The sequence below is a fragment of the Anomalospiza imberbis genome, chromosome 9 (genome assembly GCF_031753505.1).
Source record: "Anomalospiza imberbis isolate Cuckoo-Finch-1a 21T00152 chromosome 9, ASM3175350v1, whole genome shotgun sequence".
Lineage (NCBI taxonomy): Eukaryota > Metazoa > Chordata > Aves > Passeriformes > Viduidae > Anomalospiza > Anomalospiza imberbis.
The window spans coordinates 461,199-474,899 of record NC_089689.1 but is presented as its reverse complement, the minus strand read 5'-3'; the positions used below and the strand labels follow the sequence as shown (position 1 = coordinate 474,899).

At 42.7% G+C, this 13,701-nt stretch overlaps 1 protein-coding gene across 1 annotated transcript; it reads left to right on the top strand.

Annotated features, from left to right (window-relative positions):
* The first annotated feature begins 5,462 nt into the window (after nucleotides 1–5,462).
* Nucleotides 5,463–8,345, top strand: RGS2 (regulator of G protein signaling 2). The gene is given in 6 exon segments (XM_068199174.1): nucleotides 5,463–5,495; nucleotides 5,498–5,577; nucleotides 5,734–5,835; nucleotides 5,937–5,998; nucleotides 6,837–7,003; nucleotides 7,374–8,345. Coding segments are annotated over 6 exon segments (639 nt in total). The 3' UTR covers nucleotides 7,569–8,345.
* The last annotated feature ends 5,356 nt before the right edge of the window (nucleotides 8,346–13,701 follow it).

Genomic DNA, 13,701 nt, shown 5'->3' with positions numbered 1-13,701 from the left:
CCAAGAAGTGGGCTTTTTTAAACTTCTTCGCCCATTGCAAAACAAGAAAGAAATTTTATCTCATTTCAAAAGAAGTACTTGTTTTTACTACTTTTTTTCAATGCTTATTTAAATTTGAACTTTTAAGGTGGTGCACAAATGGTTATACTCCTATACTCTGATCTCTAGCTTTCCTGCTGCTGTGCTCCTGACAGTGTCCACCTGTGGGAGTTGTAAAAGGGAGTGATTCTCTAAGCCACAGAGACTTTCTGAATCAATGTTTGACTAACACTATTCAGGTATTTGCAGAGACTTTCATTAACGTGGATTAAAGAGTCATCAGAAGGGTTGTGTGCTGACTGTGTTACATGCAGATAACATGATAAAGATGGTGCCCACATCCAGATTTAATAAACATATTTGATTGTTTAATGTCTCTCTGCACACCCATGTTAACAAATATAGTCTTTGGTGGGGGGGGGGGGTGGCAAAAGAGGCTGCAACTGGAAAAGGAGATGGAGCCAGTGTTCTGCATTACCTGGCTAACCTCAAACAAGATTAATCATCTCTCTTCACCTGAGATGGTGACCCAGCTCATATCTGCTAAGAAAACTTCATTGTTAAAAATAACCTACTTCTTGCTAAGCTGCTTGCTTTCTGGATTGACAAAAGGCATAAGGAATTTGAGAATGTCCTGTCCTTTAGAATGCAGACTATATTAACAGGTATCCTTTCAGCTTTTTTTGCAGAAGGGATAAAGGAGATCTGACACAAGGAGGACAGCCATTCCTGCTTCCCAGTGAACCTACTGTTCCAATTCCTGCCTGCTTCTGTCCAGTATCTCCTTCAAAACCAACATTTCCAAATGTCCAGGGGCAGACGGTAAATCACAATTTAGGCTCAATGCCTAAATTCATATTCTTTTCACAGCATCGCTAAAATAGAGACGTACACATCCACACAACAGCAACCCTGTATGTGGACACACAGTCCCATCTGATCCACTTGACAAATTTCAGCTCTATTTTTAGAACTTCTATAAACTAATGTCAGTGTTTATGTAAAACAAGGTGGCTGAAGGCTGGGACTGATGAGCTCTCAGAGAACTCTGTCTAGTTTATATGTTACTCAGAGGATTTTGCTGCTAAGTGAAAAAGAGCCATTTGTAATGAGATATATTTAATTTTTTATTTAGGAAAGACTGAGCATATGATTGGTTCAGTGTTAATCCATAGTAGTGCTAAATTTAGATCCAGAAATGGCTTCTGGTGATTTGCATATTTTGATCTTTATGGCTGGAAAATAATACTCAGGGAAGTACAACAGCCTGTCAGGCACAGCCTGCAGGGCCAGAATCAGAGAAAGCAACAACTTGACTTCAGCAGTCTCCAAGGAATTAAAAAAACACAAAACAAACAAACAAAATTTTAAAACCCAACCAAAAAAAAATCCAAAGAAACCAACACTCCCTACTACATGTAATTGAAATTCTAACAGGAGCTAGAAAGGCAGAATGCAATGAACAGGATTAGTATTAGACCTAGGGTTTGAGTGAACTTATTGACTTATTAGAAAAATGAGAAAGAGTGGCAATTTTAATATTCATAACCATAATATTCATTTAGAAATTTGTGCTCTATCACACAGCCCGAGCTTGGCTGCTGTTATTCAGCAATGCACAGCACAAAGCCTTCACTGGCACCATAGCTGGGCACATATGTGCTCCCTCTGCACTGATGCACAGAAGTCCTTGCACTTCAGAGAAGACACAGCCTGAAAGGGAGGTAAGAACAGAGGGTCACAATGCTTTGCTGATCTCCTGTTCTGATGCTTACATGAATCATCTCACAGTACAGTACAGGATTGTACAGCTGTACATTCAAGAACAATAAAAATACAGGAAAGTTCACCTTTGTCATTTGCAATTTGCATTACAAAACAAAAAGACATGGCTCAACATCTTGTTCCTTCTTTTGAATATGATTTTTCAGCTAGTCATAGCTGAGGGTTCAATAAGACATCCCTCAAATAATTCCCATGCATGGTTTAAACTACCACGCAAAAGCATATTCCATCCTACTGGCTTTATGAAACTCAGCTATAAACTCTGGACCACTTTTCCTGTGTCCTACCAGCCAAGTAAATGAAAGAAATTCATTTCACAAAATGCAGACATGGATTTAAGGATCATTCAGTGAGAACAACTCACTGACAGCTTCAAAAGATCAGCATAGCTATTGCAACATAGAATGTACCCAAGATGGAAAAATCCTAATCTTCTCCCTGGGATGTTTATTGCCTGTGTTACAATCCCTTGTACATCCAGCCATCCCTGGTGCCCATAGGAATTGTATAAGCAGAAAAAGAACAGAACGTTCTCAAGAAAGACTCTTAAAAGCAAAGTGTGATCTCCGGGGTGAGCACTTATGCCATTAAATGTCTGACATCAGATTTTGCTGCAGGCGATGGCAAATTTGTCAGTGACTTCAATAGCAAAGTTTGGGCTCTGGGCTCTCTCCTCCCACCACTTTCCCTCCGCCTTGCCCTTTGCCAATGAGATCAGTGGGACAGAAATATATGGAAGCTTTAAGGAAGATGTAAAGGAAAAGCTTGAGCACTATGTTTGCGTTGGTCCTCAGCTACCAAGAGCTTCTCTTTTTCCAAAGGGCAGAGGTCAGCACACCCACAGGCAGACCTGCAGTGCTGCCCTGGGCACTGCTTGGAGCCACTCAGCCCTGTTCCCAGTGAAAGGAATCACACCTTGGAGACATAGATTTTCCAGCAGCACTCCACATTGTGCTGTGCCAACACACTTGAACCTGTGCTGTACTTGCAACCCACGGCTTTTCTTTACAACCCCAATTACTAATTTTCCTGGAATATTTCAATATCCTGTTGCAAGATACAGTGTAGGACAGGGCTGAGATGCCAAATCTCCTTTGCCCAGTCAATGTATGGCACCACTGGTGTGAAACAGACCCCCCCTTCAGAAAGGTAAGCTAACGACCCAAACAATTTTGCCATCTTGCTTTGAAAAAACAGAAATTGATAAAATGAAGTAATGCCTGGGTTTGGTACTTTTAAAACTGCTCAGTGAGCCCAAACACTCTTGCAGGCAGTGCAGCCACACAGGGTCACTTCATGCCCACAGCACCTGGGGAAGTTCTCAAGGGCAGAACTTAGCTGGCCACCTCCCAGCAGCCTCTTCCATTCCATCATAGCCATTGTGGGAGGTAAAATGCTTTTTCTTGGTCTTTGAACATAAATGGAAAACACATTTTATCATGCATAATGTGTAACTTATGTCCTGGCAAAGGTAACTGTCCCAGCTGGAAAACTCACCATGGGGAAATGAAAAAGTATTTTGTAAAGTGTCTCTTTTACTGGAAAAAGCAGTAATATCCATGCTTTAAAAGTATAATAAATATATAAACCCAAATATACCTAACACAGCTGGCAATTTTAATCTAAGTAGTTTTTAAACCAAATGTTACAATAAGAATTTTTATAAGGTCATCTAAGCCCACAATTCCATATTCAGCTTAATTTTTTACCTGTTTTTTCTACACTTGAAAGATATTACATGTGTTAAAACTGCCTTCCTTAACTGGTACTTCAATTTCACGGGTTTCTAAAAGAAGCAATTAAAAGGTTGAAATAGAAAGCATCAGATAAATACATGATTCATGCTGCAATTTTCCATATGCTGACTACTGCCAACTTTACAACTTGGCAGATGCTGGGAATATCCCAGCTCTACCCTTGCAATCCTCTTTTAGGACCAACAAGAAAACATCGTGTCAGACTTTAAACATCTGCTGGATCTCTAGTGTGCTACAGGTAATCTCCCAAAATATAATTGCTTGACCAAATCTTACTGTAGCTTGCTAGACTCTGAAGTTTCCCACTTCCCAATACTGGAACATTTTCCCCCATTCAGCTTTGAGAATCAGGTGAAAGAAACTCAAAACCAGCATTCAAACCGGGGATATCTGCAGTCGGGTGGCAGGTGGGGATGTGCTGTTCTCCTTTGCAGATCATTTGATCCTTTGCAGAGGCTGCAGCGTGGGGAAGGCCAGGGCTGAGTTTCCCTGTGTTATTCCAAGCCTGCCTATGCCAGGCCCGCACGTGTGGACAGTGTTCCCGCGTGTCACAGTCTGTCCCACATCCCTGGAGCACTCACAGCTCGCCTGGCCCTGGCTCTCCACGCCAGTGACGAATGAAGCACTGGAAGGCAGTCAGCACACACCCATCCATCATCCTGGCACTGCCTGCCCCCTCTTTGCTTTGGCAGCTTCACAGAGTTTCTGGAACAGATGCTTTTACAGCACCTAGAGCCCTCCTCTTTCCATACTTTCTGGCATGGTAACCACCCTCACAATAATTTCACTTTATGTACATACCATATACAGGACTAAGAGCTACCTGTTGCAAAAATTATTTAAAGTGATTTGTTAAAATTTATAGGAGTGAACTTTATTCTCCTATAAGATCATCAATATATACTGCAAAGTACAACCAGAAGCAGTGAAAAGTTGTTTAAATGCTGTCACAAATTAAATGGCATTCATTTTCCCCAGACATCTCATTTAAAGCAAAATGTTTTAGTGCAGCTTGTTAGTGTTCAGCAAGCAGAGCTTGTAAGGACACAGTGATTATCTAAAAGGATCAGACATTTATGCTACGTGACTGTGTTGAGGTCAGATGGTGTTTTGGAAGTCAGTCTCTCTGGACATTGTTTTGTCTGGCAGGAAAGACAGGCTCTAGGGTACTGTGGAGAAGAAGACATATGCACAGAAAAGAGCAGAAAAGCAGAGAGAGGGTAAAGAGAAACATGGTTCCTGAATCTAGATTGTTTGGATGTTATACCCTCCAGCTGGACACTGCTGAGAAGGACTACATGGCCTATTCAACAAGCCAAGGGCTGGAGTTAGGCGCTACAACTTCAGCTTCAAGTGCTGGGAGTAATGGGAGTAGTTTACACAATTCACTGGTAGGTGGCAACACTGCCCAGAGCTAAATCCTGTGCAAACACGAGGTGGAAGGGATCCACAGCCTGGGTTAACAGAGGGGAGACACCAAAAGCACCGTAAGCTCAAACTTAGAGCTACTTCAATTTTTGAAGAAATGTGGCTAAGTCCTTCTTTTTTTTCGCGTACTGGCCACACTCAAAAATCCGACTAACCTTAAAACGAACACCTCCAGAAGAGCAGGGTATGTTTGTGACTGACGGAAAGGACAGCCAGCCCTTTGGCGATGTGACACGCCGAAAGATTTCCAAGAAGGGGGGGAGTAAGGAAAAACAAAATAAAAGGGGGAAAGCAGACGCGATGCGGAGGAGAGCCAAGTTTGCTATGCTGGGAAAGACAGGCAGCCGTGGCTGGCTCGGTGCCGCCCTCAGCCCGGCCCGGCCCCGCCCGCCCGTGGGGCCATAAGAAAGGGCGCGGCGCGGGCGCGGCCGGACCGCAGCGGAGCGGCTGGGCATGCAGAGCGCGCTGCTCCTGGCGGTGCGGCACGGCACGGCGGGCGCATGGAGCGGGGCGGCCGCCGCCGCAGCGAGCCGGAGGAGGCTGACAAGGGCAGGATGAAGAGAACGATGTGAGTCCCCCTCGCCCGCAGGGACGGGAAGCGTTTTTCTTGCCTTCAGGGGCTCTGGGTGACTACCGCTGCAGGAGCCGCCTCAGGGAAAGCGCTGCTGTCTGAAGCTCTGCGAGCTGTCATTTTTAACGAGCTTCTCCCTCTTCTTTTTTCCAGCATTAAAGATTGGAAAACAAGACTGAGCTACTTCCTGCAGAACTCTTCCAATTCTAACAAAAGGAAATCTAAGAAGGCAGGGAAACACCGCAATTACTTCAGGTAAGTTACGAGAAGGAGACTGTGTTTAAATAACTTGAGTGTTCTTCAAAAGCAGTAAAGCTTGAGCAGTGTAGTCTGATGTTCTCCCTCTCTTTCTGCAGACCTTCACCTGAAGAAGCCCAGCTGTGGTCAGAAGCCTTTGATGAACTGCTAGCTAACAAATGTAAGTTTGTCTTGAAAAAGTAACATTTGGGAGCAAAGGGAAGGAGAAGTTTATATGTCTGTAAGAGTTTGTTTCCTTCCATGTCAGTATTGTACCTCTCACATAAAGAGCTTTGATTCTGGTCTTGCAAGTTAAATGCTTTTAACAGTTTAAAGACAAAATACATAGACGTGTTTTTTCAAAATAAAGTAAACTAATAATAAAACAAAGAATACTGCAGTAGATTTTGTGAAACCCCTGTAGCTAAAATCATACCTGTTAGCTTGGCTTTGCCAAATGGGAGAAGGGCATTTATTCCCTGAGCTCACTGCATAAGCAAAGCAAATGCTTTCTCGTAATGTGGGAAGGATCCTGCAACACAGGTTCAGTGATCTTGGGGTTTTACTGTATCTCTGCAAGAAGCGTCATTCACTAGCAAAGCAAAAAGACTAAGAAATAATATTACTATTTGCTTTTTGAGCTTGAGTCATCCTTTACATTGAAAGACTATTTCAGAGTACTGTAGCAGTCATATTTACTGTAGTGTAAAGGTTAACAGAGGAGATCTTATCTAGAGAAAAAAGGTTTTTTTTAATGCATTCTCAGGCATCACGGAAGGAAACATAACCATAGAAATGGTTTTATTTTTTGTGTTTGCCTAAGAAATAGCAAACACAAAGGGAAATCTGCCAAGCTGTTAAAGCATTAACTTGTGCGCAAACATAAATTATGGAATTTTTTTATTGCCATGAAAAAAATAGACCTACAACAAAGCATTCTGGTAGAAACTGATATGACCAATAGGTAAAATCAAGGTTCTTGAAATAGTTAATTGATGGTATTTTTTTTCTTTCCTTAGATGGTCTTGCTGCTTTCCGAGCATTTTTAAAGTCTGAGTTTTGTGAAGAGAACATTGAGTTCTGGTTGGCCTGTGAGGACTTCAAGAAAACAAAATCACCCCAAAAGCTGACATTGAAAGCAAAGAAAATCTACAATGACTTCATTGAAAAGGAGGCTCCCAAAGAGGTAAAGAAAAGCTGCTCTGCTCTATGAGTTGTCACAGCCATTATTTCTTTGAACTCAAGATACAGATGTCAAACTGCATTGTACATAACCTCACTGTTAATGTCTGGGTCTGAATATAAGTGCCTTTTCACCAAGCTGGAAAATGGCACAAGCAGTGTTGCAGAGAATTTCTATTCTAATGGAGAAAAGATATATCTGAATTAGTTTTGGTTTTGTGCAAAAGAAGAATTTTCTTAAAAGAAAACTCTCCAGTAATTTGACCCTCCAGTAATGGGGTCTTGCCTTTTTCACCTCTTCAGAAGTTGTACTGTGTATTAACACTTACTTGAATTCTGCTCTCAGGAGTAATGTCCCTCTTTCTGTAATTCAGATAAACATAGACTTCCAGACCAAGAACATGATTGCACAGAACATCCAGGAAGCCACCCATACCTGCTTCAGTGTGGCACAGAAGAGAGTTTACAGCTTAATGGAGAATAACTCCTACCCGCGGTTTTTGGAATCTGAATTCTACCAGGAACTGTGCAAGAAGACACCTATCAGCAGAGCAGCCCAGGGCACATGAGTGATGGAGAGGAGGGAGAAGCAACCTCTGAGCTAGCGAGGAAGCCAAGCCACAGCTCGTGAGCAGCATCCTGACCCAAAACATTGGGGCACGGGGCACTGAGCACTCAGTCTGTATGCCACAGTGCAAGGACAAATACTGACTTCAGTGCAGAGCTGATGGCCCAGAGTGACGCTGTTGGGAGGGTGTTAGGGGAGATGGCAGAAGTGTGCCAGCCAGCCGCCGGCATTGCCCTTCTCTGCCAGTGCTGCAGTGAGAGGTGGCTGTGCAGGAGTCCTTCTGTCACGGCCGAGGAGCGATGTGGCAGATCCGGACAGAGCTTCCTTCTTGTGAAGCTGCTCTCTGCACTTGGGCACTGCTGGGAACTTGAGTAATTGGTTGCCTATTTATATTTCCTAAACATCCCCCAGCGTTGCTGTTGTCGGTGGCTCGGTGTGCTCACACCGGTTCTGTTACTGCCTTGAGCTGCCAAGAGCTGTGCTGGGTTTCTGTGCAACCTCTTCACAGTAACAGCATTGTGAGGGCAGGAAAGGATAGAATAACTCAGTTCCCAGAGGAACAGGTTCTGCAGCTAAAGTATGCAGGGCTGGGTTGTGTCAGCAGGGCTGTTGGGGCCAGACTGAGGGCAGAACTTGGCCAAGGCAAACAGGAGCTGTATAGTACTATATTTATATGTGGATTATGATCACGTTGAATGCTGCAATGTCATAATTCTGTCTTGAAGACAGCCAGCTTCAGTGAAGTTTTATTGTTTTTAATAAACTATTTTGGTACAAAGCTTCTTTTACTGCCCAATACGTGTTGCACACACAGATAAACACTGTCTGGCACTTGACTCCAGAGTATAGGGTCTGTGGGTCCTGGGTGAGATCTTAATAGGGCTAATTTTAAAGCAGTTAGTTCTTAATCTATGAATTGAGTTTTCTGTTTGGGTTTTATCAACAGAATAAAAACCTTCAGAGCTTGAAAGCTTAATAGGGAGACATGTTCTGCAATTCAGGCTGCAATAGGGGCTGTGCCAAATAAATTTCTGTGCACAGAGCCAGTATCATAGACACGTATATCTGTGGGTATGTATGTATTCACTATACATAGAATTGCCTATGTAATCATAGACTGATTGGGGTTGGAAGAAGCCCTAAAGATGATCTAGATGAATTGCTGCTAGTAAAGTCCAGGGTAAAGAAGCAAAAAGGGCCTTTGCATGGTATCCACAGTTGTTTTTGTTCAGCCACACAGTGAGATGTTCGGAGTCAAAAGCACACACATATGGAGGGTCCAGGTTTCTCTCTCCCAAGGGGCCCCGGGGGTGAACCTGGTCTCAGTGCAGTACAAAGATAAGGGCCAATTAGGGAACAGGGAGAGAGTAGCTCAGGGACATGGGAACAGACATAGGAACAGGGGAAGGAGCCAATGGGGTCTTAACAGCTTTTTGAGGGAGTCTTAACAGCTTTTTGAGGGAAGCTTCTTGTGTCTCCCCGACCCAGAGGATGCCCCCCAGGGTCTCCACAACTCCCCATTTCGATATTATTAAGAAAGCTTCTCTGAAGGATCAACTGAATCAACACAAAATGACAAAAACAATCAAAAGCACTCGTAAGACAATTTTCAAAATGCAAACAATTCTGAGTCCCCACTGTCCAAATAGATTTTCTTGGAGATGGCAGGATGGATGCAGGGTTTTCTTAGTACTGTTTATCAGGAAACTGAGTCAGGAGAAGGTTCCTTCAGCAGGGACTGGTTCTCTGCCATCTGTGGCAATGTTGTTGGCTGTGACTGGCTCTGTATGAGGTAGTGTAGGTGGTGGTGTGCTTGTTGGAAACTCTAAATAGAAATCATTAACTTTTAAGAAAAAGATGGTTACTTTAGGGAAACTTTCCTTTCTTTCCCTCCCAATCATGCTCCCTCTGGTATTATGAAGGAACTCTGGAGAAAGGGATTAGTGGAGGGAGACCATGGAAAAGGGGAAAAGGAAGAAGGAATTTGTGGAACATAAAGAAGGGGCAAAAGGACAATGGAAAGGAAAAGGGGAGAGTGGGAGGGAGGCAGGGAGGCTACAGGTATTGAGGAAGGGTATTAAAAGAAGTGGGACTTACCTGATTGGAAGGTTCAGTCATTATGGAGGTGGACTTTTGGATGCAGGACAGCTCATCGGTGTTCTTGCTGTAGGTGGCTGGGGATGTGAGAGCTGACTCTCATGCAGCGACATTTGCTGATCAGTTAAATCCGCATAAAGAAAGCGCAAGAAAAAGTCATCCCAATAATTTCCTGCAACAGAGGTTTTTTACTAAAAAGGGAAAACAGATTTGGGCTGATAATTGATTTTGTAATATAACAAAATAATAAAAATAGCCAGAAGTATACCTATTAAAGACTCAGACCTGGGGCAAGAATAATTCTATGAAGATTCAATTGTGCCAATTTGGGATGTGGTAATTAACCACATTTGCTGGTGTCTCGTTTTAAGGAAAAAAACATTGCTAGTTTCAGCAGGTGCCTGAACAACTTATAGCACAGTATAGAGAGGAAATTAAGTGGAGCTGTTAGGCCTGGCATCCCTGCCTGAGGCTGTCCCAGGGTGTTTTTAAAATCTGACTGATGAGTATTGAGCATTAGGAAGGCCATGCAGGCAGCTCTGCAGCTACCACAGAGCAATCCACTGGGCTTGCAAAACAACCAAGCCAGGCCGAGTCCCTTGCACAGTCTGTCTGCAGCACAGAGAGGCCTGGCTCCACAGCCAAGCTGTGCAGCAAAACAACCTAGTGTATCAACAGAAAAAAAAAATTAAAAACATCTTGTTAGTAAAATCCAACACACAATGTTCCTCCCAATTGCTGCCTTTCCATTTTTAATCTGTTTTCCCAACTCCTAGGAGGAAGTTTCAGTAGAAAACCAGGTAGTACAGGCACATTGGGAGTGCTGCAACCCGAGATACTGCTATGAACATTTCCTATGGAAATAAAACCCTAACGATTGCTTTAAGAGATGCTGGTTCTATACTCCAGGCAGCCTTACAGCTGCAGTTCAAATTGGTACTCCGGTATCAGTATCCAATGGCAAGAAATAATAAACCTCTCCTTCCCACACAGCCCATCCACATTCACACACCTCCAGTTCCACCAGGCTGCCCACAGCCAAACACACTGTGATGCCAGGGATGGGACTGGCAAGGGGACAGGACTGGCATGGGAACAGCAAGGGGAGGGTGACAGAACTAGGGTCCTCTAGGTCAAGGTCTGGGCGCTGCTCAGTAGCTGGCCAGAGCACTGTCCATTTTTTAGCCTCCATCAGGTTATAAAACTGCTCCTGCCCACATTCACTTTTTAGGATACAGGCTGGAACTGCCCAGGCAGAAAAATAAGAAGGAGCTCAGTGAATAGCTGCAAAGGAGCATGGAACATGGACAAATGTGTAAACAAGCCTAGCACTGATAGGGAACAGACAGCTTTCTGCAAAAAGCTGAGGAGTGAGAAGTGGGCATCTGCAGGAGGGCACCCCAGCACCTGGGTGCTGCCTCCAGCCACACAGTGAGCCCAGATTGATCCCAAGCAAGTCACTGCCAGCCCATGCCATCCTAACATACCTGATAACTGCGCATAGGTCTGAGGATCTGGAATTGCTGAAATACCCCTGCTGTTGGAGTGCATGAGACAGAAGCCTCTCAGAGTCCTTAAGAGACATAAAGAAATGTAGGGTTTGAATTAGACCCTTTAAAGAAGCTGAAATATATTAAGCCACATAGATATGAAGTAGAAGTGTAAATTTAGGTTTTAAGTAAGTGGAAGTGTAAGTTATAGTTTTAAGTAAGTAGAAATATATCTTAAGTGCCTTAAGAGACTGTGTTAGCTCATAAGGCCCTAAAACTAGTTTAAAGTTCAGTAACTTAGCTCCAGACATAACAAAAACATAGCAGAACATTGCTTGTATTTCTAGATAGAATAGATTGAATTATTCACGTAAACAGATAAAGCTATATGTGTAAATAGATAAAATTATATGCATAAAAATCTAGATAATAACTGACACTACTTTCACATTACTTTCGTCCTACTTGTGTACATTAGAATTATGCTTAGATTGGTTTAGGAAGAATGTTTTAGAATCACGTTTTTAGCTGATTGGATGTTTTATGAATAAAATGCCCTTGTAATGGGGTGCAAGGAGAATGAAGAACAAGAAGAAGAAGAAAGAAGAAAAATGGCTGTTATTCCTGCTGCTTCTTCTTCTTCTCCTCCCTCATCATCATCATCAAGAAGAAAGAAACCTGCTGCAGATGCTCCTTCTCAGAACTTTGGACTCTATGCCAGGGACTCTATGCCAGGTAGCAGCTGTTGCTGCTGCTGCAGCTTTTGCTCAGTACTTCATGCTAGAAAGCTTTTAGCACAGACTTTAATATCTTGAACTCTTTGCCTTTGAGACTCAGCAAATCTGGAATAACAGCAACTTCTAACTACCCACATATCACTATTTTTGAATCACAGTGTCACAATTGTTGGAGTTTTTCCTAGCTGCTAGATGCAAGCGGTTTCCCTACTCGTGTATCACATAAAAATACGCCTCTCACCTTTATGACAATTAAGAGAAATTCAAACTTGCAACTGGAGTATCTCTAGCAATTCCTTAAACAAGAACTTGAAGCAAAGACTACACAATTATTTTAAAAAGCAGTAAATCTAATTTTTTAAGCCAACCACATCATTTTGAGAAACTAGGTCAGGAGTTTCAACTGACCACAACCAGCAACAATTTGGGTTTTGAAGGGCTTGCCTATGTTATAAACGCCAACCACTTGGTTTTTTTAAAATTTTAAAAGTTTAATAATAATAAAATGGTTATAAAAATAGTAATACAATTAGAGTAATGAAAATCTAGAGTTAGGACAATTACAAGACAATAAAAAGCAAAGAATTACGGACGTCCGGATGCTCTCGGGCACTTAAGCCCAATAAGCATGCCTTGTGAACAAAGGAATAATCTTTAAAAGCAGTGGCCTGTTGCATATTCATACATCTCATACATGATGCATAAATTCCTTGCAAATTAAGAACTTTTCTGGTTTTTGTCAACTTCTTCCCCTTAATCCTGGTGGTTCCATAAAGACGGAGAGAAGGTGGAAGAATGTTTGTCTTTTCCGATAAGGAGGCAGTAATTCTTTATGGGCCCCCATCATTGTCATCTCTGTGTGAAGAGTTTCTTCATTATCTCATCTCTTGCTTGAGCTAGTAAAAAAAAAAAAACAAAACCCACATACATAGGCCCTATTTCAACTACAAAACTACATTTACCATACTATTAAAATGTTAATACAGCACTTCTAATCAATATAACATAATACATATAGTATTCAATTTAATATTTGCGAAAAGCCAATCATAAAATATGAATTTTTCACACCTAGACACCACAGCACAGGGCAAGCTGAAAGAGAGTCCTCTGTGCTGCCAAGAGGCAACATGTAAATTAACCTTCTAAAGAACGACACCAAGGCTGCTGACCCTCATCGAGAGCTCTGTGGTGCAAAGACTGCGGAGGGCCTCTGAGAGCAGGGCAAGCTCAGCAGCAAGGATTATTCATCACTCCAGGAGAATGGGAAAGCAATGCCATGCAGTAAACAAATGATAGTGCAGGGATCTTGCGCCATGGATTTGTGTATTGTGGCTGAAAATAAAACCAGACTATAAATACAATCAATCTGCTTCTCCACTTGAAATTGTGTCTCTCCCTTTGGAAAAGGGGACACTAATGATGGCTTAAAGGGCTGCATAGGTATGCATATATGTGTGTGGAATGGTTTCTGGAACGAGACTTTCTAATTTGGCAACTTGAACAGAGAAGAAATGTGACCTTTTCTGAAAGTTCCTGCACCATCCATATGAGCCCATCAGCTCAGACTGTTTCTGAGGGGGCTTCACAGTCGGATTTGTGGTGAACACCCTCAGCAATTTGCCTCATTGAGTTCTGCAGCTGTGCTAATTGGCATTACCCTGAGTGCCTTGACTGGGAAATGAGGGCTTGCCAGCCCAGGGAGAACAGTCCCACTGTTAACCTATGTAGGAGTTTAAAATGTGAGTCCTTTGGCAATCTTTCATTAAAACAATCATTTAGATCAGAGTTTCCAGCAGCTACAAAGTAC